Source organism: Phalacrocorax carbo, chromosome 9, assembly GCF_963921805.1.
Source record: "Phalacrocorax carbo chromosome 9, bPhaCar2.1, whole genome shotgun sequence".
Classification (NCBI taxonomy): Eukaryota; Metazoa; Chordata; class Aves; order Suliformes; family Phalacrocoracidae; genus Phalacrocorax; species Phalacrocorax carbo.
The window spans coordinates 33317114-33341588 of NC_087521.1; the positions used below are offsets into that span (position 1 = coordinate 33317114).

Here is a 24475-nt window from a genome sequence, read left to right on the forward strand (position 1 = left end):
CCTGCTGCTGTGTACAGAACAGAGGATGGACTGGGTACCAGGAATACACCCTGAACCTCTGCAAAATACATGTACTTTAAACGCAAAGATCTGATCAAAAGGGAGAAAGGGGCAACTGTAGATACTTTCACCTGCTTAAGTAATGGGACTATAGATGCTAGCCTCACCTCCTGAACTTAAAACTTTTGAGCAGGAACTCTCCTTAAGGCCACACTGGAAGGTTTCCTGCTTTATTCTTTTTCACTATATAAAAAGTGCAAAATACCTTCTTTCCAAAGAGTATGCATACTCACATCCAGCATGGAGCAGAAACAGATTCTCATGAGGGCTCTACAAGGGAAACTTAAGATATACAAAGCTGTGCCGATTTCATGATGGGTGTAAAGCATCATCTGTATAGGCACCAAGGGAAGACTAAAAGGGGAATTTTCCTGCCTTTGCACATACCTCCCACAGCAAAAGCCTCAGCACAAGGTCAGAGAAATGTCTTGACAATACTGCAGCAGTGAGAGAGCACTGTATCCCTCTGTGCCGTTTAAGGAGGCAGGCAGTCTGAGGAGAACTAACTCTCAACCTCTTAGAAGTTGAAGAAAATTGCCAAGTGAACAGAAACCTAATGCTTGTAGATTCATAAGAAAAGGGCCAGGTGACACGTGGTATGGTACTGGACTCCAGAGGAGAATGACTTCTACCTGAGCATGCCAGTCAGTAGGAAACCCTCAGACTGCAAGAAAATGTGTACTGGTAGTTTTCTTTAAGTATAAACTGGGTTTTTTTTTTGTTTGTTTTCTATTTCTCCATCTGATTACTTGGATTTCAATTAATTTAGATGCCTCAAAAAAATAAAATAACATTCTCGGGGTGTAAAAAACACACCAGGGAGATCCATGCTTCACCTGCTAGAAGTTCCCATTGTTCATGCCTTTTGTACAAATAAGTGATGGGAAGAAGTGACAGGCCTAGGAGACTGGAGGATCATTTCCCAGAAAGAGATCTTTTGGGAATAGGTGCAAAGATGTGCACAGTCACATGAAACCCACAGCAGTTCCTGGCGTTTGATTTCCCAGGACCCTAACTTGAACCAGCAGAACACATCCGCAGCAGGAGGACATCATTGTCTCAATAACAATTCTACACAAGACTTTGCCATAAGCTACGAAAAACTAAACTTCTGTTTTAACATTATAACTGAAGTAACTCAGTGGGAGAAGAAGGAACCATAGACATAAATGGCACTTAACAGATAAATAATATTTACAAAACCCAAGAAATTCAAAACTCCTGTTCCAAAAGTACTGTAAGACAGCTAAATATTGACTTACAGAAATTCAAACTAAAAACTCTTAAGTGTGGCTACTGAGGCTTTTATGTGGGGATAATATGCAAAATGCATTATTACTCAGACACATGTTTTCAGTGCAAGGGCTATCACGTAGCTGCTATGGTCACATGTGCAGAAAAAGCAAATGAAAACTCTTTGAGAACTGGTGTTCTAAACCACTTGGAGCACCTAAAAGCTAATGACTACTTATAGAAAAGACACAGTTTCTGTGGGAAACGCAGCTTTGCATTTCCTGACTTGCCCGAATGTAAAATATATTAACTGAATTATGTCAATGAACCATCTGATAGCATGGGGACGTTACTGTATAGGAAAACCAGAGTCAAAATAGACCAGAAATAAGAGTTCTGAAGAAGCACTGAAAAACATACATAAACCTCTAAGGGGACATTTGCTTGAAAAATGCCATAATTATAGATAATTGATTTCATGACTTCAACTTCCAATATCTTCTCCCCAAAATTAGTCAAATTCAAGGAGCAATGTAGGCTACGCAAACTATTCCTACCTCTTGGGTTGTGGTGGTACTGTCTACAGCGTGAAAGAATAGCTCCGTTTTTCATCACTAGCTGCTATTTTCAGGGTGGTATGGATGGTCCTTAGCAAAAGCGTTTAGTGAAATTCAGTCCAAAAAAAGAAACAGCAGGATATTAAAGAGAAAGTAAACTTTCAGTAGAATAGTTGTTAAGAGTTTGACCAAAACAGTTCCAGTTCCAAGGAAAAAATAAAGACCTTTAGCCTTATCCTAATCTTCTTCCTTCCTTGAAGCATCTGTTAGAGATTTGCCTCATGCCACAATAGTTTTAAGAAAAAATAACCCAAAATGTAACTCAGAGCAATGTCTGGCTGAAGAAGAGTGGCAAAGTCGTATTTAGTTATATCCATATTTTCAATATTAGTTTTCAATACAGCATAATCTCAATGCTGACACAGAACTAGCCCATTTTCAATACCAAACAGGGACTCTGGAAGCTTTATTTTTTATATACAGATTGTTTTAAGGGCTTCTTGTCCTCTTACTCATTTATTGCACAGATCATCTCCTCCCACAAGCAATTGTGCAATCTTTCTGTGGCAACAAAGCCAATTGCTTAGTGTCCCAATATTGCTTTCCCATGTACTTAACAGCTGCCTGAATATTATTCACTAGCTGGAGATAAAAAGGAATTACTATCATGAAGTTGTGCTCTCTAGGTCACGTTTTGAGAGTCTGTGCTGCAGAAAAATAATTAAGTGAAGATATATCTACTTCTTCGTTCTGAGCTGCTCATATTAAACTTTAAAAATGCTCTGCAGTCAAGCATTGCCACCTGTTCTTACATTTTAATTTAAAAATTCTGAATCATGTTAATGTAAGCCTGAAAATGCTTGTATTCTGGAAATATGGGCATTCACCAACCACAACAATTATTATCATATTAAATTTATGAAGATATATGAAAGAATGGTACAAAGATTAAAGGGTATCATAAAGCCAAAAATATATATGCATGTATATTATGTACTAAAAATGTATGTTTTCAAACCACTGTCTCCACTATGTCTAGAGAAGGCACACATTTCAATTAATAATACATTCAGGCTTGATTTTCAGTTGTAACTTTCAGGAGACATTACCCTTTCAGGCATGATATTGTAACAGTCCTACTGAACTTCAACTTTCATTAGAAGACATGAATCAACTTACTTTCAGTAAAAACACATGTTCACTGTAGACCACAAAAATTTTTTAAACAACAAAAGAAAGCTCTATCGTACGTATATTTATAAGCATAGACAAAAAATTAATCAAATCTTGTCATGTGTTTATCAATTAAATAAAAAGGCTTTTTTTACACCCAACTCTAAGCCCTTTTCCCTCCAAGAAAAGGGAAAAACAATTTCCCTTTTCTCCCAACATCCTGAATTCACACTTCATTTCAGGGCTCCAGATTTTCTAAGCTCTAATACCAATACAACCACTTACCCTTTAAACTCTGAAAAAAATACCTAAATGGCCCTGCCTCAGAAATGCTTCTCCATTTTCAGGCGAGTACTGAGATAGCAAGGGACAGTGAGTAAAAGCCACCGTTTGACATGAAGTTTTTATAAACAGAGTGCTTTGAACTTACAGGAACAGATGTGCTTAATTTTAAAATGTTGTATTTATTTAAATCCATATATACTTATCATGTTGCAAGTTTTCATTTTTCTTTCAAATGATTCTTATTAATTTTTACCCTCAACTTTTTGACTAAGTTGCTGTGGTGAAGCTTATAGAGACAAGACCTTCTGGTTAAAACTGACAGACAGTTGTTTCCATTTGCAAATCCTCTAGATTTTTACTGGCTCATTAAATATGTATACTTTGAGTAAGATTTAAATTATCCTGGTATATAAATAATCTTTTTTTTTTTGTTCCTCTCAAAGAAAATTGACTACTGCCATCTCGTGGTCAAACATTTTCATCTGACACACAGGCATAGATGGACTGTGCCCAAACCCCTTGTATTACAGTACAGGTTAATTGAGTTTTTCTGAAGATAAATATTCCAGAAAACAAAAGATTTCATAAAAAATATTTTACTCCATTTCCACCCCTCTCTAACACCCTACTCAATAATGCAGGCTGGAAGTGCCATCTTGTTAACACTGTGAGACTAAGTACAGTGTTAGGAGGACTATCTCCCCTTTCCTCCTTCTCTCTGATGCTTAATAGCAAGTGTTGGGAGGAAGAAAAGGAAGATTCCTATAACTGCTGTCAAGGAAGTTCGGAACAGGTTGATCCTGCAAGGCAGACCTGCCACATAATTTCCTTTCTGGCCATTTAAAGGTCATATTCAACTTACTGGAAATTCACTTTCCTTAGGCAATTTGGATTTCCTAAACACCAGAGGAAAAATATGGTTCTTCCTATTAGAAAAAGTCATTGCAATATTTTCCACCAATGCTAAATAAAAGAGTTAACCCCCATTTTTTAGTAAATTCTTTATTTACCTACTTTAAAAGCACGTGTTGATAAATGACCCTACAACAAAACATGTACGTGCACTAAAGTGTGCCACTTCAGTTCTGTAAGCTTTTCCACTAATTGTCCATAGAAGCTAAGTTTTACATTATTCATAACTTCCTTCATATGTAAACCATGGTTCTGAAATTAGGTTCCGTGTCCCACAACCAATAACTCTGGCCTAGGGCTTTTCTTACCACTTATACGTATTTGAAGTAAAATAATTCCATCAGAGTTATAATTCGATTAGATGTTTTAAAAAAATTAAATGGAAGAAGTTCAAAGAATTATTTTAAAAAGGGCTTGAAGGAAGAATTTGTCTATACTAGGGTGGAGCAATTGTAATTGCATTTTTGTAGACATGTAGGTTTTTAGATTCCAGTTCTTAGCACGTAAGATTAAAACTGCTACATATCTCACTCTACCACTTCCACAAAATTATCTCCTAAGACAATTAAATATGGCAGCAATATGCACAGTTTATGTTATTCCAATACTGACTTGAACTACAATAAACATGCAATATCCTTAACACTTCTAACAGACACTGTTATCTCCCAAAATAGCATGGTTATGCATAGATAATACAGAGAGTCCTTCACAAAAGACAATCACTGCTACACACTAGCTTGAAGTCCATCTCAAACCAGGCCGTTTTAACATTGAAATCTCTATTTTTCTTTTCACATTTGCAAGATCTTAACTTTGTATTATCTTTCAGTTCTCCTCTAGTACCCTTGCATTTTCTCATGTGTATGAGCCACTGCCATCTATCACAACATTATGAATATTTTGTTTGCGAACAGCATTCTATAAAGCAATTAAGATTCAGCTGACTACATAATATGCACATTGTCATGCTCTTGGCAAACAAAAATTTAAATAAATACTTAATTGCAAGGATTCTGATGACTTACATACAGATACATTTCCAATCCCTTCAGTGCATCCCAACAATACCATAACTATGTACACAGGTTTATACACACTATATACAAGCGTTTGGAAGTTTGGGTAATTTGGTAGTACTGAAAACCAAATTTTTTTAAAAATCAGTATCTTATTATACATCAGTATTCAACAGCATTTAAAAGTGATGTGCTTAACTGAAAGAACTATGTTTGCTTATTGACATTGATTTACCTTCTTGTTGCACCTCTTCAGACTTCCTTCTCACATGAATAACCAGGGGTCTCACAGTCTCAACTTGTGCAGCTCCTCGGCTTTCCTCCTATATATCATACATTAAAATCATATTACAACCCTGACTTTTGATGTAAAAGCACAGTAAAATTATTTGGAACTTCAAGAAACACCCAAAGATGCTTTTAAAGATTCATTAAAGGACGTGCACTTGTTCTTCCTTCCTTTCGACTTCAAAAGAATTCAGATCTGATTTAGCCTATTGCTGTGCTATTTCCTCCAGACAGACATCCTGGGAGCAGTAGGTATGGCAAAGTGCCATTTAGACCTGAACACACAGGGGACCCTCAATTCCTAATCAAAGCATGTGGCGGAAATAACATAAGATTTCTCTGGCTTTCTTCAATACCCAGGACTTTTCCCTAGGTATTACCCTCCTGAGTAAAAAGAGAAAGTTGAAATGGAAAAGAAAAATAAAAAGACAGCACACAGGTTAGAAAACCCATCACAAGTATAAAATTTATTTCCTTAACCGTGTTTTTAAAACCATTTTCCACTCTTTCTGAAATGCTCTTCAGGACCTAGGTCTGCAACAAAGCCTATAGGAAAACAGTTTCTTAGAAGCAACAAACGCTCTGCAGGTTAAAAAGACAGACATCATATTTGTCAAATATGCTGGTTATCTTATGTGCTAACTGGAACAGGAATTGTGGCCCAAGGACATTGCACTACACATAGACAGGAAACATGAGAAGTGCAAAACATAGAGTCATAGAGTTCTAGAAGACTGAATCATTCTCTAAGACAGACAATTTTGATTTGCGCAGTTATTCTGTTGATTCCACAGATGAATATAAGTTTTTTAATGAAGATTCTTAAAGAAGGAGGAACACAAGAAAGATCATAAATGTTTGCATATCACACAGTGTTTGGAGCCTACAGACAGAATTGCTGTATGACTTCTGGGAAAATTATACGTCCTGAGAAGCAATGGCACGGGCATTCTCTTGAAGACCTGATGTCAAAGTACCAGTGGTATTTTGCTCCCCAAAAGCTAAAAAGGAAGAAAAGGAAAGTATGCTTCAGTTCTGTAAGAGAAACCCTCCACTACTGTGGAGGCCACAAGTGAAACACACAGTCAAAAATATAGATCAAAAGAAGAAAATTTTTATGTCTGGCAAACAATAAGCATGGTGCCAACTATGCAATCAGGGCTTCCCGCTTCTTTCAGCTAACAGCTGTCTCCTATGATAACAGGAATCTCAACAGTAATGGTATTGCTTCTCATGTACTTAATGATCATTTAAGCCAGCATTGCAAAACATTAGGAACAAAAAAAGGATAAGCCATTCAGTCACTGTCTTTTCCTCAGTGGCTGCATGGACTTGTTTACACTCCCCAGTAAACAAAGCATAGAGCAAACAAGCTACACTAGTAGATAGCACGTCATCTCTAACGAGCACTGACACAACCCCACCAGCACAGTGAGAGCGTAAGCTGGTGGAAGTGAATATACATGCATCTGAGATCAAGCTAGCATCTCCACAAGGCACTGTGAGTATGGATAGACCAGTTAGGATTGGTGCTTACTTGGGCACCTCTACACACCATGATGCCGACCAACTCTGTTCATCCTTTAAAGCTTACAAGATAAGAAAGAGCTGAGATGATTTCCTGAAAGCAGGAAGGCCTCACGGAAATGTGATCGAAGGCCACCAATGTTACAGAACATTAAATGCAAGCAGCATGACAGCATATTCATGAGTCCATTTGAAGTGTTTTTTCTGTTTTGTTTTGTATTGGATTTTTAGTAAGACAAACCAAAAACCAGTTTAACTGAACTGAGCTGCAACAAGAAGCTGAGAGATAACACATAGATTCATAATCTACAATTATGCATTCCTGAAGATTAAAAAACCATCTCTTTTGAAATGCTAAAAATGAAAGCTAATGAGAATACCAAAGTGACAATCCCACTTAAAAAATGTTGATTGTATAAAAACATTCATACTTACACAAGAACATGATGAAAATATTTTGCAACTAACTGATTTTCTAAGATTTTAACAATGCATTTGGGACTTCAAATGATTCAGATTTACCATCTTTGAAATGTTTAGCCACACAAATATGACTTCAATGTTCATGTCCCTCCCACGATCAAAATGTTTTATGTAGAATAGGAAAAGCCCAGCTTCCTCCTACTCATTCTGTTGTTTCTTAGAGCTAATAGCACAGGGGCAAAGTGGTCACAAATAACAGTTAATTCCTGTATCATTGCACAAGAATGGAGTGAAGGGGTCAAACCGAAGATGCATTTAGTCTGGCATTCTGTCTAACAGTGGCTAAAAACATATATAAATCTCAAAAAAATCCAACACCAGAAAAGGAGGAGCAGCCAAGGAATCTGGGTAGATAAGAAAATTCCTGTATGACTTCAGCCATTTGTTTTGGAGTGAGTGACCACACAGACTTCACTCTTCATGACTGAAAGCCATTTGCCTCTGCCCTACATGAAAAGACAATGCTCTTTCTGCTGGTCAAAATCTGATCTACACACCGGTGCCAGGGAGCAAACAAGTGGCACATATGTGGCAGCTCCACATCACTGCCCACAACCTCCCTGAAGTGAGGATCCTGTTCAGACAGATTATGGAAACCACGCAGGCTTTGCAAACCTTTTTACAAACCCTAACACCCAGGAGGATTGTTCCCAGTTATATCAGGACAAAGCTCTACCGAACCCAAGCTCAGCTGGACACCATCTGAAATACAGTGCATTCTCTCAGGTCTCCCAGCAAACACCTAGTTTTGCTCCTAAATAGATTAGTCTTCTTGCTTCGTACGTAGCTGATAGAGTTTAATTTCAATGAAGGCAAACACTGCCTAGAGATGAAAGAGATGTGAAACAACTGACAGTGACTAACCTGGGAGGAAATCTTTGAAGAAGTTTAAAGTGATTATTGCCTTAAACATTACATAGAATGAATCATTCTGAAAGCCTGAGCATCTCTTGCTCTTGCCACAGCTGATATTATGTTACCAGAAAATCTGTTTCCTACAGGCAGACGACAAAGCAGATCCAGCCATAGATCTGAATACAGATGACATCCCTAATGGAAAGTAGGGGAAAGGTTCCTCATTGTTACATGTTAGACAGATGCTGTCAAAGCAAACTTTCAAATCATCTGGTACAGGGATTCTTTTTTTTCAGAGGAGGATGTACAGATCCAGTAGAGGATCTTATGGAACACGGCTTTGCCACATCCAGGACAGACATTTACAGTTGTTATCGCATATAGGTACAGCCACGTCATAGAAAGGCAAAAAATTTAGCCCATGAGAAACAGTGGTTTAGAGCCTTAAGTGAGGAACATCCATGTACAGGAAGAGATCATTTTCTTTGGGTAAAGAAATGAAAACAAACGCAACCACACACACAAAGTTCAGGGGTTTGTTTGTTTGGTTGATTTGGAGGGAGGGTGAGTTTTATATGCCAGCAGGCAAAAAAAGTGACACTACGGGTTCAGACGCATGAAGAAGTTTCTAAAGATAACATAATATATAATAATCCAGGTATTTTCTATGAAAGACACAATGTCAGATCACCTTACATTTCTTGCATAGGTAAGACTATGTACATGGGTAACGCAAACAAAAATCAAACCTAACCCCATCAGTTAATTCTCCAGAGCATGAGACGTAGGTATCACTGGGTTCTTCATCACAGCTAATGGTGCTGAAAGAAGGAAACATGTTTTGCCCTCTCTGTCCCTACTTTTGGCTAGTTGAAACGGTAACAAGGATATGAGCTTCACCCCAACACACACAGCGGTTTAACTTAATCCAGCCTTGCCTGTGAACAACCTTTCCAATAAATAATACATTCCAGTGATCTCAAAGTGAAAGAGGTATAACATTTTAAATCCTCTTTGAAGACGCAACACACTGCTTCAGATGACCAGTTCAAGAACTGCTCAGACACCAGTGGCATAATACATAAAGCTCAAAAACATGAAACCAAAGACAGATCAATGTAAGATAGTTCAGGTTATTTTTAATATAGAACATCAGGGAAGGACAGAATGCATGCAGGAACATAGCAAACATGGTAAGTAGATTATTACTTTCAAACACAGTGTGAAGCTTAACATATTAAAGAGCAATCTGCCACCTCGTTTTTAGCTTTTGCCACTTGCTCTTTAAATTTATCTTTAGTTAGCTAGTAAATCATCATCTCTAGGAAACAGCACATACTAAAAAAAGTAGCAATGGATTAACTCTATAGGTTTCAGAGATCAATAGGATCTTCCTCTACCTTCAGGTATTCTGAGGAACATCACCATTACCACCTTTCCAACCCTGCCCCTACAAGGACAGCTAAAGCTCCTGCAATGATGAATCGGTGGGTTACAACTAGTGAGGCCAAACCTCTATTGTCGCTTCCTCTCTCATATATCCATCATGTTATTCTTCTGTATTTGAAGCCCTGTGCCCCTAAAACATTGGAATGCCTCATCTGAACCAAGTACGTATAGTATTAGATCCTGTGAGACCACTGAAGTTGTGAGGAAGTGCAGAAAAGGTAAAGGAGAAGGTCTGAACCTAACAGAAAACATATTGTAAGGATTCCATCACAGTCAACACAAGTATTTTTATTACACACATGTACTTCTGACTTCAGTTTCTCAGCTGAATGTGTCACTTTAATTACACTGGTTCTGTGATGTCAGTCCCCATGGCGAAACAGGAAGATTTATTTGCCAGGGTTTCAGTTTGCACTTTCTGACTAGTCATAGAAAAGATCCTTTGAGTTTACCTGGGACAGATCCTCTGAGAGAGATGTCACTCTGCAGCTTGGTAGGGCTGACTGCAGAACAGGATTTGAAACCAGTTGCGATTCCAGTTCAGCCATAAGCATTGGACCACGACTTGTATCTGCATCTCCAAGAATTTCTGCTGAGAGAGAGAGAAAAATAAAGAGAAAAAAATTCCTTGATGAGCTGGAGCAATAATCTCCCAGTCAACTCATGTGGCAGGATGTGGAGCCTTTCAAGGTTCAATAATGGGACATGCAATTGTAAAGAGAATGATTTCCTCCTTACGTGGCTCAATGTATATCCCTTAAATTGTTCTTGTGGGAAAAAAGAAATAAGAAATACATGTCTGTGGAAATTGAAAAAAATAAATCAGTTTTATCATCTGTAGATTTCTAACATGGCATTTGTGATAGCTTCAAAGCTGTATAGTTCATCATACCATTATATGCTTAATGAGCTTTATCACACATATTGGAAAGAGATTGGAAAGGCTTCTCCATGAAAATGTTTCATTGTTGTGTGAATGAAAAGAAACCTGTATATAGTCTCTTTTAAAGGGACCATTTGCTATATAATCCAGCATTTATCATGCTTTTGCAGCCTGCAAGTATGTAAAGCATCTTTATGAAAAATGTACTGACAGCTCACGGACTAACTTTAGCCTTCTGCTATCATACAGAGCCAAAGAATGAATTTTAAGCCTAATTAACTATAATCATTGCTTAATTAACTGTAATTATTGTTCACTTTAAGACTACATGTGCCACATTCCATTTGCATGTTGGTTTTTATATCCATGACTTCAAGCACTGAAAAGAAGGATTTATAAATGAAAGACTGATCATCAAGATGCTGTTATATACCTGCATAAGCAACACCTGCTCCATCATACAAATATGTAGGATGTTTCCATAATACACACAAAAACTGGTCGCAAAACTGAAGATACCCATACACACACAATCCCCAGAATTCTTACAGGTATATCTGAGAGTGACTCATTTTGACAGAGAAACTGAGTATCCACTGCAGGGTTTTATGTACAGAGATACACACCCTGAAATATATGAACTTTTACCCCCACTGGTGTAACAATTATTTAATTTTAGACCTAAAAATAATTATCAAATAAAATGAAATAAAATGATGGACCTGCATTGTGAATGTTGCGGCTATTGAGAAATATCTCTTAGTCCTGACTCGCAACAGACTGAAGGACATGCAATCTCACATACCAGTGGATGGATATAAAAGATTTGGAAGAAAAGTGGTAACAATCACAGATCATTCCTTCCCCTCTCCAGCTCCCCCACCACCCAGAACAGATTGTTTCCTATTCAGTGTTGATTTTGCTATTAAAGGGACTTGGAAACAAGATTTTCTGTTCCTCCCTGATATGAAAACACTTGTCTTGAAAGGAGACCCTAGGTCTTATACAACACTGTTTCCTGAGCAATGTCAATGAATCCTGTGCTGTGTGTTCTGAGGTGTGGAGGGAGGGAAGCTAAATTAAAAATCATTAGGATGCAGCAAAACTCAGTCTGGGATTATTACAGATTATGTAAAAGCACAGGGCATTCCTATACGGTAGTTAGTCCAGAGCACTTGCATCCTCTAAAACAAATACTAAAACAGAAACAATACCTCAAGATGCGCATAAAAAATTACTAGAGAAACACAATGCTTTTAGATTATCATCACATGTAGGAGCTGGTTTTGGATTTACAAGACAGCCAAAGGGCATCCTAAATTAAATGAAATAAATTTAGCAAATATATATAGGGGAGATACAAACATTTTATACCAGATACAGCTAAGGGTAAGAAATATCCCTAGTAGGCAGGTCCGGCCATTAACTTGTGTCTTCTAACTTTCTATATGGTCCTGAGCACTATCAGAGACTTAGAGCAGACTGATCTAGATCACTGATTTTTCCCACATCACAGTGTTCTTAATGCTGACTGTACTCTAACAACGGTGTTAAACAAATGACTTGGAGAAAGGGATAGCAGCATTACCTAAGTCCTTTGCCAGGAAGCCTAATGTAACAGATCTCCAAACAACATTCAACAAACTACTTTCAAGTAAAAGTTTGATAATATGTAGTGTATGTCATATGTTTATATATAAATATAACATGTAAATACCAGAATGTATTTTCAAGGCTGACAGTGGTGTAGCTGGTCCAAAACATTAGGTAACAGCTGCCTTAAAAAGCTTACTCTCTGTATAACCACTTCAAAACTAAACAAATACTCTTATTTCGCTGAGTTACTTTTTGCCACATATTGAACACATTCAATCTCAATCCACTTCCTACTGGTCAAGGGCTGATAACATGAGATATGCTTCTCTTGTCAAATTCATAAATGTGAAATTTAAAAGGACAGAAAACCAGCTGTGTAATTACTTCAGTTTACACAACTTTTGATGAATCAGTGCAACAACATCTGTGTTGTAACAGCTTGATAATTATTTCAGTTTAATTGAATCACATTTAAAACCACACTCAACAAAACTAAGAGTTTCTACGAGCTTGCAGCAGTTCAATTAAGCAAGTATAGAAGTACATTTTCAGATAACAATAGAGAAACTGGGATAAAAAGATAAGGGAGAGGAAGGATGGGCCAGTGGTTATAGCACTAGTTTCAACTGAAAAGAAATAAATTAATTACCCTTCTTTACCACAGCAACAAATTCCCACACTACTTTGTACAAGCCATTATATGTGTGCCTCACCTACCCATTTGGGAAAAAAAAATGAACTTCCATATTGTTACAGGAATATTTGAAGCAAAAATATATTACCAATTATGAGACACTACAGTATCCCCTTGATGGAGTGATAAAAACAATGAGCAGGTGTGCTGTTTAAGGGGACAGAGAGAAGTAGCTTGAACTGCTGGTGTTAATACCTGTCCTAAGGAAACCGACTTCAAGAACGGTCAAACTAAGTGCTTTTGAGAACTGAATTTGACTTAAAAGACTAAAACACATACTTTACAATCAATTAGTCTATAGGCAAGAGGTACTTGGCACGATTTTTTTCAAACTGTAGAATATTACAGACAAAGAAGAGTGAAGACACAGCTTGAATTAAATCCAGTTCTCAGAATAGGAATGTTAATCATTTCATTGCAGCAATTACCTGTAAATTTTTAATATTGGATTTTGAGCATACTCTCTGAAATTATTTTAGCTACTGTTATAAAAAAAACTCAGCATCCACATAAATACCACAGAGAAGAAGTAATAGTCTAGTTGTACCTCCAGTTCGGGCAAGCTGCCCTGGCGATGGAGAACGGAAACCCTGGTGTGGTCTGTTTTCAGAAGCCCGAGCAGTCGGGTGGTCCATATAAACTGAATGTCCCATTAGAATTCTCTCTGCTGCTCTGGTCAGCCTCGGCCTTTGACCTTCACTGAGCTCCCCAACACTAGCATCAGAATCCTACATAGAAGAGCAACATCAGAACAGCAGGTATAAAAACTCCCAATGTTCCAAAGCCAGGCATTGTTATCTCATTGCATTAACCCTTACAGCATACATAAACTTAAGTCTATACTATTAGCGCTGAATAAAGAAAACTGAAAATTAAGCGATATCATCTAATTGGGTTTGAAATCAAGACCTATATTTATTAGTACTGGACAGAAAAGAATCACTTACAGCCAAAGAACATCACTCTGAAGAAGTCATTATCCCACTCTACTCAGCGCTTGTCAGGCCACACCTGGAGCACTGTGTGCAGTTCTGGTCCCCGCTATACAAAAAGGATGTGGACAGGCTGGAAGGGGTCCAGAGAAGGGTCACTAAGATGATCAGAGGACTGGGAAGCTGCCATACGAGGATAGGCTGGGAGAGCTGGGTTTGTTCAGCCTTGAGAAAAGAAGGCTCAGAGGGGATCTCATCACAATGTAGCAGTACTTAAGGGGTAGCTACAAAGAAGATGGAGACTCCCTTTTTACAAGGAGTTGCATGGAGAGGACAAGGGGGAATGGACACAAGTTGCTCTTGGGGAGATTCCGATTGGACACAAGAGGAGAATTTTTCACACTGAGGACAAGTCACCATTGGAATAATCTCCCCAGGGAAGGGGTTGACTCGGCCACATTGGACACCTTCAAGAGTCGTCTGGACGGGGTGCTGGGCCATCTTGTCTAGACTGTGCTCTTCCTAGAAAGGTTGGACTAGATGGTCCCTGAGGTTCCTTCCAACCTGGGATTCTGTGACTTATTTTGTTTGGTATCCCAATACAATCAGAACCTAAGTTATATTTTCAGCACACGAAGCCTTTAATGTTACACATATGACCATTGTTCACTGCCTGACCTTGTAACACTGGAAGCATCTAAAAGCTACTGACTCTTTGTTGCATAGCATCTCAGCTAAAAAGTTCAATTTTTAAGTAGGTTTGGATGGCACTTAAGATATGGATGGTTCTCTAGATTCTGTCTTTCAAAGCTGCAGATAAAAACCAGCTTGCTTCTATGCAGGAAAACAGGTTGAATACACATATACACATGCGCACAGTATAATTCTAAAGCATTACTAGTAACATCTAGAACATTCTTTCTCTTTACAAATGAGAAGGTATGCCTGCACACACCTTGTCAGAATCTGGGGGTGGGGGCAGTTTATTAGTGTCTTACATGGACAGACCGAGCAGTCTGTGACTATGGGAAAGGGAAAAAGCAAATTAGAGATGCATTTGTAATTGGCAGTGCTGATGAGAAAATGTCACTACAATTACAGGCAGACTCAGAGCTGACACTGTAGAAAGCTTTTCACTAAGTCCATCCACCAGAGCTCATTAAGTAAAATAAAGACAGACAAAGGACCAGTTAAGGAGGTGAGTGAAGTTAGTAATTATTTAGACTAAACTGACCAAGACAGTAGGAAGAAACCGTATATGCATCAATAAAACCACAAAAAGCAAGATCTGCCATAAATAAAGGTGTTTGTGAACCATAATGTAGCATTCACAGTTTACTTCCTTTAAACATTCCTCCAGCTATGTGAGTTAGAATAGACACCCAGTCCAAACTACTATTTTCCACATAGAAAACACTTAGATGTGTGACAAAAAATTACTTTTGTGTCCTTTGTAATGAGATAGTTATATCTCAGTCTGTTTTTTTCTGCCAACTGAATATGAATATTTTGAGATTTTGTTCCAAGATCGGTATCAAACAGCATGCGCAAAAGTGCATGTAAACATATGCTGAGCTATGCTTCATACCTCCCTAAAACACTCATATGTGCCGTCAACTTGTACTGCTAAACATACCACCCACATTGCTGACGTGACAGAAAACTTCCCTGGTGTTCAAAATGACAGGACAAATCTGGTACACTGGAACAGTCACACACACATCTTGAAAACTAGGTACGTGCGATACTATGTGCAGCTAACTTGTTTATAACAAACACTTAACCTTCAGTATTTTTAAAACGTTTTACACAAGAACCTAGCGAACAGAAGTGGGATCACTTCCAGCAGGGAATGAAGTGTATGACCCTATTCTATAGCCAACAGGAAGGATAAGCCTGAAATATTTTATCTACTTTTGAGTAAGAAACTATCACTTCAGAACTTTTGTACTGGAAGGAAAAGGACTGTAAGTTACCTCCAAATGGTACATTCCTTCTTGTGCTGCAATAGGTGCTTGATTTAATTTGGCTAAAAGAGTCAGGACAGGATCCCTGTGACAGCCCTTATCCAGTTTTCTCACCACTTGCCCTTCACTGGGAGGATCATAATCCTAAAATAAAGAAACAAAATCTACATAATACATGATCCAAAACCTGTTTTTTGTAGGAACTTGGATAATTCTTACTTTAGTTCACAATTAAGCTTTTTTCTTTTATCAAGAAAGTTGTTACAGTTTCCACATCAAGAACCTGTGTCAAAAGTCTAGGCATTTAAAAATAAGCAAACTGATGCACTGTTTTCTCCTTTTACCCACAGACACACACAGTCTTTATTTGATACACCGGACTGCAATACTTAGAGAAGAACAAGGTCCTTTAGGCCTTCAAAGTTCAGGGAAACAGTTCCATCCTCATACTGGTTGCTAGCAACGTCTGGCTGCAGAGCTGCTCTCACCAGCATCCTCAGCCAGAACGCCCAGTTTGAGGATGGAGGACTACTGGAAGGAGTTAAGATCCAGCTGACAAAGAAAGGGAAGAACATCTTTGCAAGCAGGCTTTCTAACCTGATAAAGGGAACTTTGATTTAGGTTCACCTGATGACACAGTTTAAGAGAGGAAGTGCAGCAGACAGAGCAGGTATCCAAAGGGAAGCCCACAAAGGGAATTTCTACAATCTTGATCAAGAGGGAGGGCAATCTCCTCAGGTGCCTTTGCACTCATATGGCAAAGTCTGGACAACAGACAGAAAGATCTGCAAGTTCAGGGCACACAGTCTCACAACTATGACATGAATGAAATCATGAATGGGAAAGTATCCACTGGTGAAGTATGGCCATGTATGAGTAGAAATGTTTAGGAAGTATAGGCAGGGAGAAGAAAAGAGGACTCCTACTCTAGGACATTTGAACTTTGCATTATTGAGGTTGGAAGGGACTTCTGAAGATGGTCTAGTCCAGCCCGAATGCACAAGGCAGCACCTCTTCCAGTGTTTGGCCACCCCACAGTAAAAACATTTCTTATGTTTAAACAGAATTTCCTGTATTTCAAGCTGTGTCCACTACTTCCTGTCTTTTCACTGGGCACCACTCAGAAGAGTCTGGCTCTGTCTTCCTTACTCCTTCCCACCAAGTATTTATACACATTGATAAGATCTGCCCCCCCCGAGACTTCTCCTCTCCAGGCTAAATGATCCATGGTCTTTCAGTCTTTCCTCATATGACAGACGCACCAATCCCTTGATCATTTTTGTAGCCTTTTGCTGGACTCACTCCAGTAAATCCTTATTTTTCTTCTACTGGAGAGCCCATAACTGGACACAATACTCCAAATGCTATCTCACCAGTCCTGATTAAAGGGGAAGAACTGCTCCCCTTGACCTGCTTGCAATGCTTTTCCCAAAGCAGCAAAGGATGACCACCAGAATCCCCAGGTTCATTTCTGCAATGCTGCTTTCCAGCTGGTCAGCTCCCAGCATCCACTGGTGCATGGAGTTGCTCCTCCTTAGGTGCAGGACATGCCATTTCCCCTTGTTGAACTTGAGGAGATTCCTATCAGCCCATTTCTCCAGCACAGTGAGGTCCTCTGAATGGTAGCACAACCCTCTGGTGCGTCGACCAGTTTTGCATCATCTGCAAACTTGCTGATGATGCAGTCTGTCCCATAACCTAGGTCATTCCTGAATATGTTAAACATCTCTGGCTCTAGTATCGACACCTGGCATACACCACTACTGACTGGTCTCCAGAAGAACTTTGTGCCACCGCCCACAACCCTTTCAGTCCAGTAGCTCAGCCAGTTTTCCATCGGAGGTCAAATCATTCCTTGAATTCACTGACTTCCATGTGCCTATGGATGGCCTGAGTCAGGATGAGAGGGGAAAGGAACACCGGGGGTGTAGTGGGCAGGGTCTGCTCCAGAGCACCTGACCAACAGAAAGTAGGGGGAGGCTTTCTACAGAACACAAAGAGGGGGCTGATGATTGCAGGTCTTCACCCTCATGGCAGATTTCAACTATGTGGACATCTTCCAGGAGAGCCATACAGCATGGTGGAGGCAGTCCAGGAAGATTTTAGAAATCCCTCTGGAGGTCCCTTCCAACCAATACTATTACAGTTTCACTATCGATTTTTTTATTCTTTCATAAAGAAAACAGTTTGGTTTAAGCATAGTATTATTCTATGTGAAACTATAATTTATATGACAGCTATGTCCTACCAAGAGGCATTACACAGAGTCACAGGGAAAGTCCAGGCATTTGAGGAAAAGTGTTAAAAGAGAAAGGGAATGGAGAATACCTTGAACTTGGGAGGCTTCAGGAACAATGGACTAAAGCAGACATCAGATAAAAAACCATACTGAAGTTTTAAGCAGCTTTAACTAACTCCAGCCTCAGCTAACCTACTTTAATAATTTAAGCACACAAGCAATTAAAAGATGGCTCAAAGCTGAAACAGCTCGGAGCATAACAATGTTCTGGTCTGTTTAAGATGTCTTAAAACTAAAAACAATAGAGAAGAAAATTTGTATTAGGTATCTCTCACCCACAGAAATATATAAATCATTCAACTTTTTAAAAAATATAAATCAGTTTTTATAACTTTTTTTTAAACTCAAATTCTAATATTCTTTGTAAGTGTACAGTTCAAATGCATAAATTTAAGAAGTTTAGAGTGAACATGCTTAAAGCCCATCCAATTTATCAAGATACACAAGGCACGCAATACCACACTAACTCTGTTTCCTTGTGAAAGGTTTCCTTACCATTTCATTGGCATCTCGTAAAGTACTTGTTAAGCTCTCGGTGAGGTTTGGAAGAGACAGTCCTCCTCCGGCTAATGCTGAAAAACATTTAAGTTACAAATACTAAAAAACATGCAAGTTATATGAAAGAAAGCCAAGGCCACATTCTTTAATAATTGCAACACAGCCCTTTAGTAAAGTTGGAAATTCCTGCTACCGGATGTGTATTATAAAGACGTAGTTTCAGCTTCCAAGAAAATCGCTCTTATACTTCGGTTTCAATAAAAACTTAGTACTTCGTACCACATGGTACTTGTGTAAGACAGTCCCAATGATATGACAACAAAAGAGCAGATTTAATCTTTTTTCATTAGGAAACAGAAGCATTTTGTTCAGAAACAAGGAAAAGAGCAACAAGGTCTCTTAAATCCAAAACCATGAACTGAAAGGTAGAGGCCAGGTTAATGCTTGCAGTTTTACCAGAAAATGTATGAAATGTAACTTCAGTAGACTGGAAGAGAATTTTATAAAGAAAAAAAATTAATCCAAGTTCTCATTTCCATAAATTTGCCTAGTTAGTTACCTCTTGCAGCCAGCATCTGTCCATAGCTGAAGAGTACCTCCCCTTCTGAGATGGGTCTGTCTGCAGTTTCTGTTTCTGTTTCTGTGAGGGTAAGGCTGCTTTCCTGTGTGGACTGCCCAGAACTAACTGTAGGCACAGGGGATGGAGCCTGTGGGTTGCAAGGAAGCAATTCGAAGGGCCTTGCTGACAATTGCTGAGATGGTAAAATCAAGGCCTCTGGTTCCTCATCATTAGCCACTGACATCTCACTAAAATATAAGAATATGCATTGTGAATACAACAAAATGCATTGAAGAATATAGGCAAACGTCTTAAATCAATACCAAAAAGAAATTAATTTGCAAGTGTTTTTTCAAATGAAAGAGCACAGCATTTTACAGAAAAGTCCAAGAATCAACATGGTTAAATAACATTATTAATTAATTTCTGCTTATAACTAATAATTACCACATGTATTCCCACTGAAGTAATAGGAAAAATAAAATCCAAATAATACAATATTTCATTGTCAGTACTTTTATTACTGGTAGGTTTAACATTACCAGTTTACTAAGTCCAATGTTCAACAGGACAATGAATAAGGACCAGTACATTCTGAGAAAGTCCAAATTTCACATTTTTCTCCAAAATAGAAGTCAAGCAGTTCCAAAAAAGAATCCTGGCTTATCTCAGTGCCTCGTGATGTACACGTTAATAACTTCTCTACTGATGTTTTGAGGATATATGTTGAAATTAATATATTATTTTTTTAAGAAATGAGAAAACCGTGCAGCCTGTTCAACTCACACAGCCTTGGGAAGGACTGATTCTTCAGTTAAAGGACTGGGTTTCTCTTCTTCCAGAGGAAGTTCTGCATCATCCCATGGGTTTGGAGGCTTTGCACTTTCCATTTTTGCAGCTATGGAGACCCGTTCTGAGGCAGGAGGGCTTGGTGTGGTTGTTCTAGGTGGGGTACTGACAGGGGTAACCACAGGTGTGCCAACACGACTAGTGGCAGCTGGAATCTCAACTCCTGCATGTGTGAAGCCAAATTTCAGATCAGAAAGGAAAGCAGGAAGTATATCTCAGACAGAGAATCAGTCAGTTCTGCTAAGCCCTTGTAATGTTTGTGACACCTTTTGATAGCTACTAGACTAGATTAAAACTAGTTTCTTTTAAGTACAGTGTTGGCATCTGAAGGAGCTAGCATAAAACCTCAATTGCTTATTTCCTTTCATAAGGGAGACTGCTCGGCATTTTAAAAACTAAGCTGCTTTACTTGGAAAGTAAAAATTTGGATTAATTAACATTAGAAACACAGGAAGGAGCAGAAGACAGCTATTTTTCTGATGTGAAAAAACGTGGAGGGGCTGGGAGGGGTAGAAATCACACAGACCATAAAAATGTGCATTAAGTTGGAAAACAGAACTGTTACCAAATAGAAGATGTTTGCTTTTCATATGAATGAGCCCATAATTTTTGTACTACATGAGTTCCCACTTGAATTATAGCCTCAAGAATATTTATCCTGAGAAATAAAGTGTCTTTGAAGAAGAAAATTAAAGGCAGGAGATTAAAGCATATTTGCTACTTCTAAACTTCAATTATTATTTTCACTACCTGTTTCTTTAATTTTTTCATGTTCATGAACATCCCCACTCATTTCTGTAAGAGACAGAGGAGACTCTGGAGTTTTGACTGGAGGCAATTCTTTTTCTGAAGGCGGTGTTTGTGGTGGCGTGGCCTGGGGTGTTGGCAATGGAGTAGGCACAAGAGTCTCCTGCAGGAAAAAAAAAATCATAACCACAGTTATTATCTCAGTGCAAAATCCCTATCTTCCAAGTATCTCCAGAGTTAGCTGAGGAAGAGAGAGAAAAGCAGGTTATCACAGAACAGGAACAGTTGTTGCTTAGACACATGTTTAATGAACCTTTGTGGTTTAGATGGACCAACTCCTCCATCTAAACATAAAGTTTCACCAGGCTAAATGGTATACCTGAAAAAATCAGTTAAAACCCAGTAAGTTATGCTTGAGAATGATTACATTTGGAAATCATTATGTATAGAATAGAACTATTGCAGTTGGAAGGCACCCACAATGATCATCTAGTCCAACTGCCTGACCAGTTCAGGCCTGACCAAAAGTTTAAGCATGTTGTTAAGGGCATTATGCAAATGGCTCTTAAACACTGACAGGCCTATTTCAGTGTTTGACAACCCTCTGGGTAGAGAAATGCTACCTAATGTCCAGTCAAAATATGAATTATATGATTATACAAATTTTAATAAAGCATTTGATACAATGTTAAGCAAGAAAATATTTTGTGACATGGATAAAATTGAGCCAAATTTTATGCTAAGAGAATCAGGTAAAGAGAAGATTACAAAAAAAAAACAATAGCTAAGGCAGTAAAGCACTAAAATAAGGACACAGCTATGATGTTCCTTAAAAAATGACAGTGATGGAGATAAATCTGACAAGCAAGTATGATGGCTGTCATTCAGCCTGCTATGGAAGAATATGATGGACCTTTCCAGGTGTCTTCCAGCCCTGCTCTCTGATGTTTTTTAAGGAAACAAGATAATGGGGCTAAAGGAAGACTTCCAGACTAGTTTCTGCATAATAAGCCCTCAGTCTGATGATTTTTATTAACAGCTCTTAGGGGAAGTGTGACATGCTAACACATTTGGCTGTTCGCATACAACTGTGTGAACACCAAAGAACTCAGTAACTGGCCAGCTGAAGTTCTAGAGAGGAAACTTCACAGTAAGAAGGGGCAGATCAAGAACTCAAACTATGTATTCAAGAACTTCTGCTATAAGCTAAGAAGACAACAAAGGAGAAGAAAAAAAAAACTTATGAATGTGCAAGTTACCCAAAAGATAACTATTAGCCACAAATGTGGAAAAACTTTAAAAAACCCAACTGGCTCCATGAGATTCCAATAGAGGCTGGAGAGTATCACTGCTATAGCACAAAGCACTGAGGAAACCCCATTTACATAACACAGTTTTATTAAAAATGTGTATTACCATATTAGCGTTTGATGTGACCAAGACCAATCTAAATTGGAAAACATAAAAGGGCTGCCCATCAGTAAGAGCTGAAAAATGGTATGTATAGGGATGATTGCTCTACTTAGCGTAATCAAACAAAGGCTGAAGAGGACAAAGCTAATCTCTGTAAGTGCACAAATGAATATATATATAGTAAGGAGAAAACAACCATTTCAGCCTAAGGACGTTTCAGTTTAAGTTGGTACAGAAACAAGAAAGCTTAAGAGGGCCATTAGTAAATGTAGAATGGTTATTAGAAGAGGTTTCCAAGTATCAGAACAAGCTACAAAGAACAGTCGTCTGTAACATCATACCCTCAATCTGTAGTGGAGTGGAGAGCTCTTTAGATGCGGGAGGGCTGTATTTAAGCCTACAGCAGTGAAATGATTACTTTTGGCGACAGGATACTCTGTTGGTCACTTACAGCAGGCACTAGCTGGTATTTCAGTCTATATGCACCATAGCAAAATAGAATAATTGATCTCCCTTTCAAGAAAGCTTTGTATAGTTTGATTTCTAAGCACAGCCATTTCCACATTCATCCCAAAGACCTTATACAACACCAGATTGTAGCACAGCCATGTTGTTATCGAAATAAGAGCCAGCTGTCATTTGATAATCACAGGGAACAGAGGAAAATATCCTGTAGTACAGGAAGCTCTACTAATCATTTAAGCATTTACTGAAAACTACTGAACTCCAAACTTAGAAAGAAATAATACTCATTTTTACAGATAGCAAAGAATGGATGCAAGCCCATAAGACCAAAAATATTCTATTTCTTCTTATATGAAGAAATTAGTTTCTTCATCCATTTTTTCCTAAGAAGGTACTATAGCTATTGTTGTTGAAAATAACCCACACTATCTTTTGACAATATAAAATTAAATACCAAGTTCTTCCCTTAGAAACCAGTTTCATGCTCAGCCTTAAAGTAAATAAATAAATATAGCATGTCGTATGCAGCACAAAGGAATTAATTATTTTTTTTTTTTTTTTTTACAGTGAAACAGATTTTATCATGTTGCTTGCTGGGGTATAATAAGGAATACTCAAAAATGCAAGTTATGCACATTCAGTTCATCAGTCGTCTTCTGTCATCTTTGTCTTGCAGCAGTTGAACCACCATGCCATGAAGAAATTACCCCTTACAACTTCAGTAGGAAAGCTTAAATAAAACAGCCTCTTACCACCGTAATCTTTGTACTTGGAAGAACATTTGTAGCAGGAACTGCTTTCTGAGCCTGCCTGTTACCCAGCATGGTTGCAATTGTCTCACTGAGAGCTTCATTTACAAAATGACTTATCATTTCTGAGTCCACAGGCATGCCAGCATTGATAAAGAGTTGAAATCCTCCACCACCTGCAACTTCAACTGAAAATGAAGAAACATAAAGCACATGTCCAGGTCTCACTTCTTAAAATGTATTTACCACACTGCAGCCACTTATTTTATTCTCTCTGAACTTTTACACATGTCTTTGCAAAAAGTGCGCTTTTTTATTTTAAAGATAAAGGAATAACAGTAGAGAAGCAATTCAGAATCATAAAAGAAGGCAGCAGCAAAGGGCAGTGACATCACAGGAGAAATGCATTTGTCTCCCATTCTCACACATATATAAGGGACATAATTTTTGACATAGCTATTAACAGAAGACAAACAAACATTACAGGCTTAGCAAAATGCCAAACCTGATTTAGAGGGCCAATATCAGAAGCTGATTTCTACAGTGCTATGTTTTATGTGTTCTTTGCAGGTTTTTTTAGACAATTTATTTCAATGGCCTCATAATGTTTGCTCTGCCTCAACGTAAATTAAAGCATGCACTTTGGCATTTTATATTTTCACCGGTTCAGCATTAGCCACTATTAAGCTCAGGCAACATGTACCTACACAGCTTGTTAAAATTAGCCGAAAATTGAGATAATCTATCTGCTGAGAACAATAACTCCTACTTACCAATGTCAGAGGTTACAGTCTCACTGTCTTCACTCCCTGAGGAGCTAATGTTGGGCACTGTTTCTTTCTGAACTGGGTCCATCCCACTGATAATTTTTGCCATTATTTCTTGTTCCACCCTAGTAGAATAAAACCTGTTTAACTGTCAGCAAACACCAAGACACCTCAAAGTATACAAAAGAGCATTCTTAACATAAAATGCAAGGCAGA

The 24475-nt window shown here is 38.3% G+C and overlaps 1 protein-coding gene across 8 annotated transcripts in view; it reads right to left on the reverse strand.

Annotated features, from left to right (window-relative positions):
- The window catches only part of KIAA0586 (KIAA0586 ortholog), a 75562-nt gene that overhangs the window by 19265 nt on the left and 31822 nt on the right, over positions 1-24475 (reverse strand). For 6 of the 8 annotated variants that reach the window (XM_064461036.1, XM_064461032.1, XM_064461033.1 and 3 more), the window contains 10 exons: positions 24266-24384; positions 23496-23680; positions 20869-21028; positions 20056-20281; positions 19270-19517; positions 18708-18784; positions 15923-16057; positions 13562-13742; positions 10294-10433; positions 5475-5562 (listed from right to left, as the gene is read on the reverse strand). In XM_064461036.1, the coding sequence (XP_064317106.1) occupies positions 5475-5562; positions 10294-10433; positions 13562-13742; positions 15923-16057; positions 18708-18784; positions 19270-19517; positions 20056-20281; positions 20869-21028; positions 23496-23680; positions 24266-24384 (1559 nt within the window). The remainder of the gene's footprint in view (positions 1-5474; positions 5563-10293; positions 10434-13561; positions 13743-15922; positions 16058-18707; positions 18785-19269; positions 19518-20055; positions 20282-20868; positions 21029-23495; positions 23681-24265; positions 24385-24475) is intronic. The other 2 variants (XM_064461035.1, XM_064461031.1) reach the window with 1 other exon arrangement.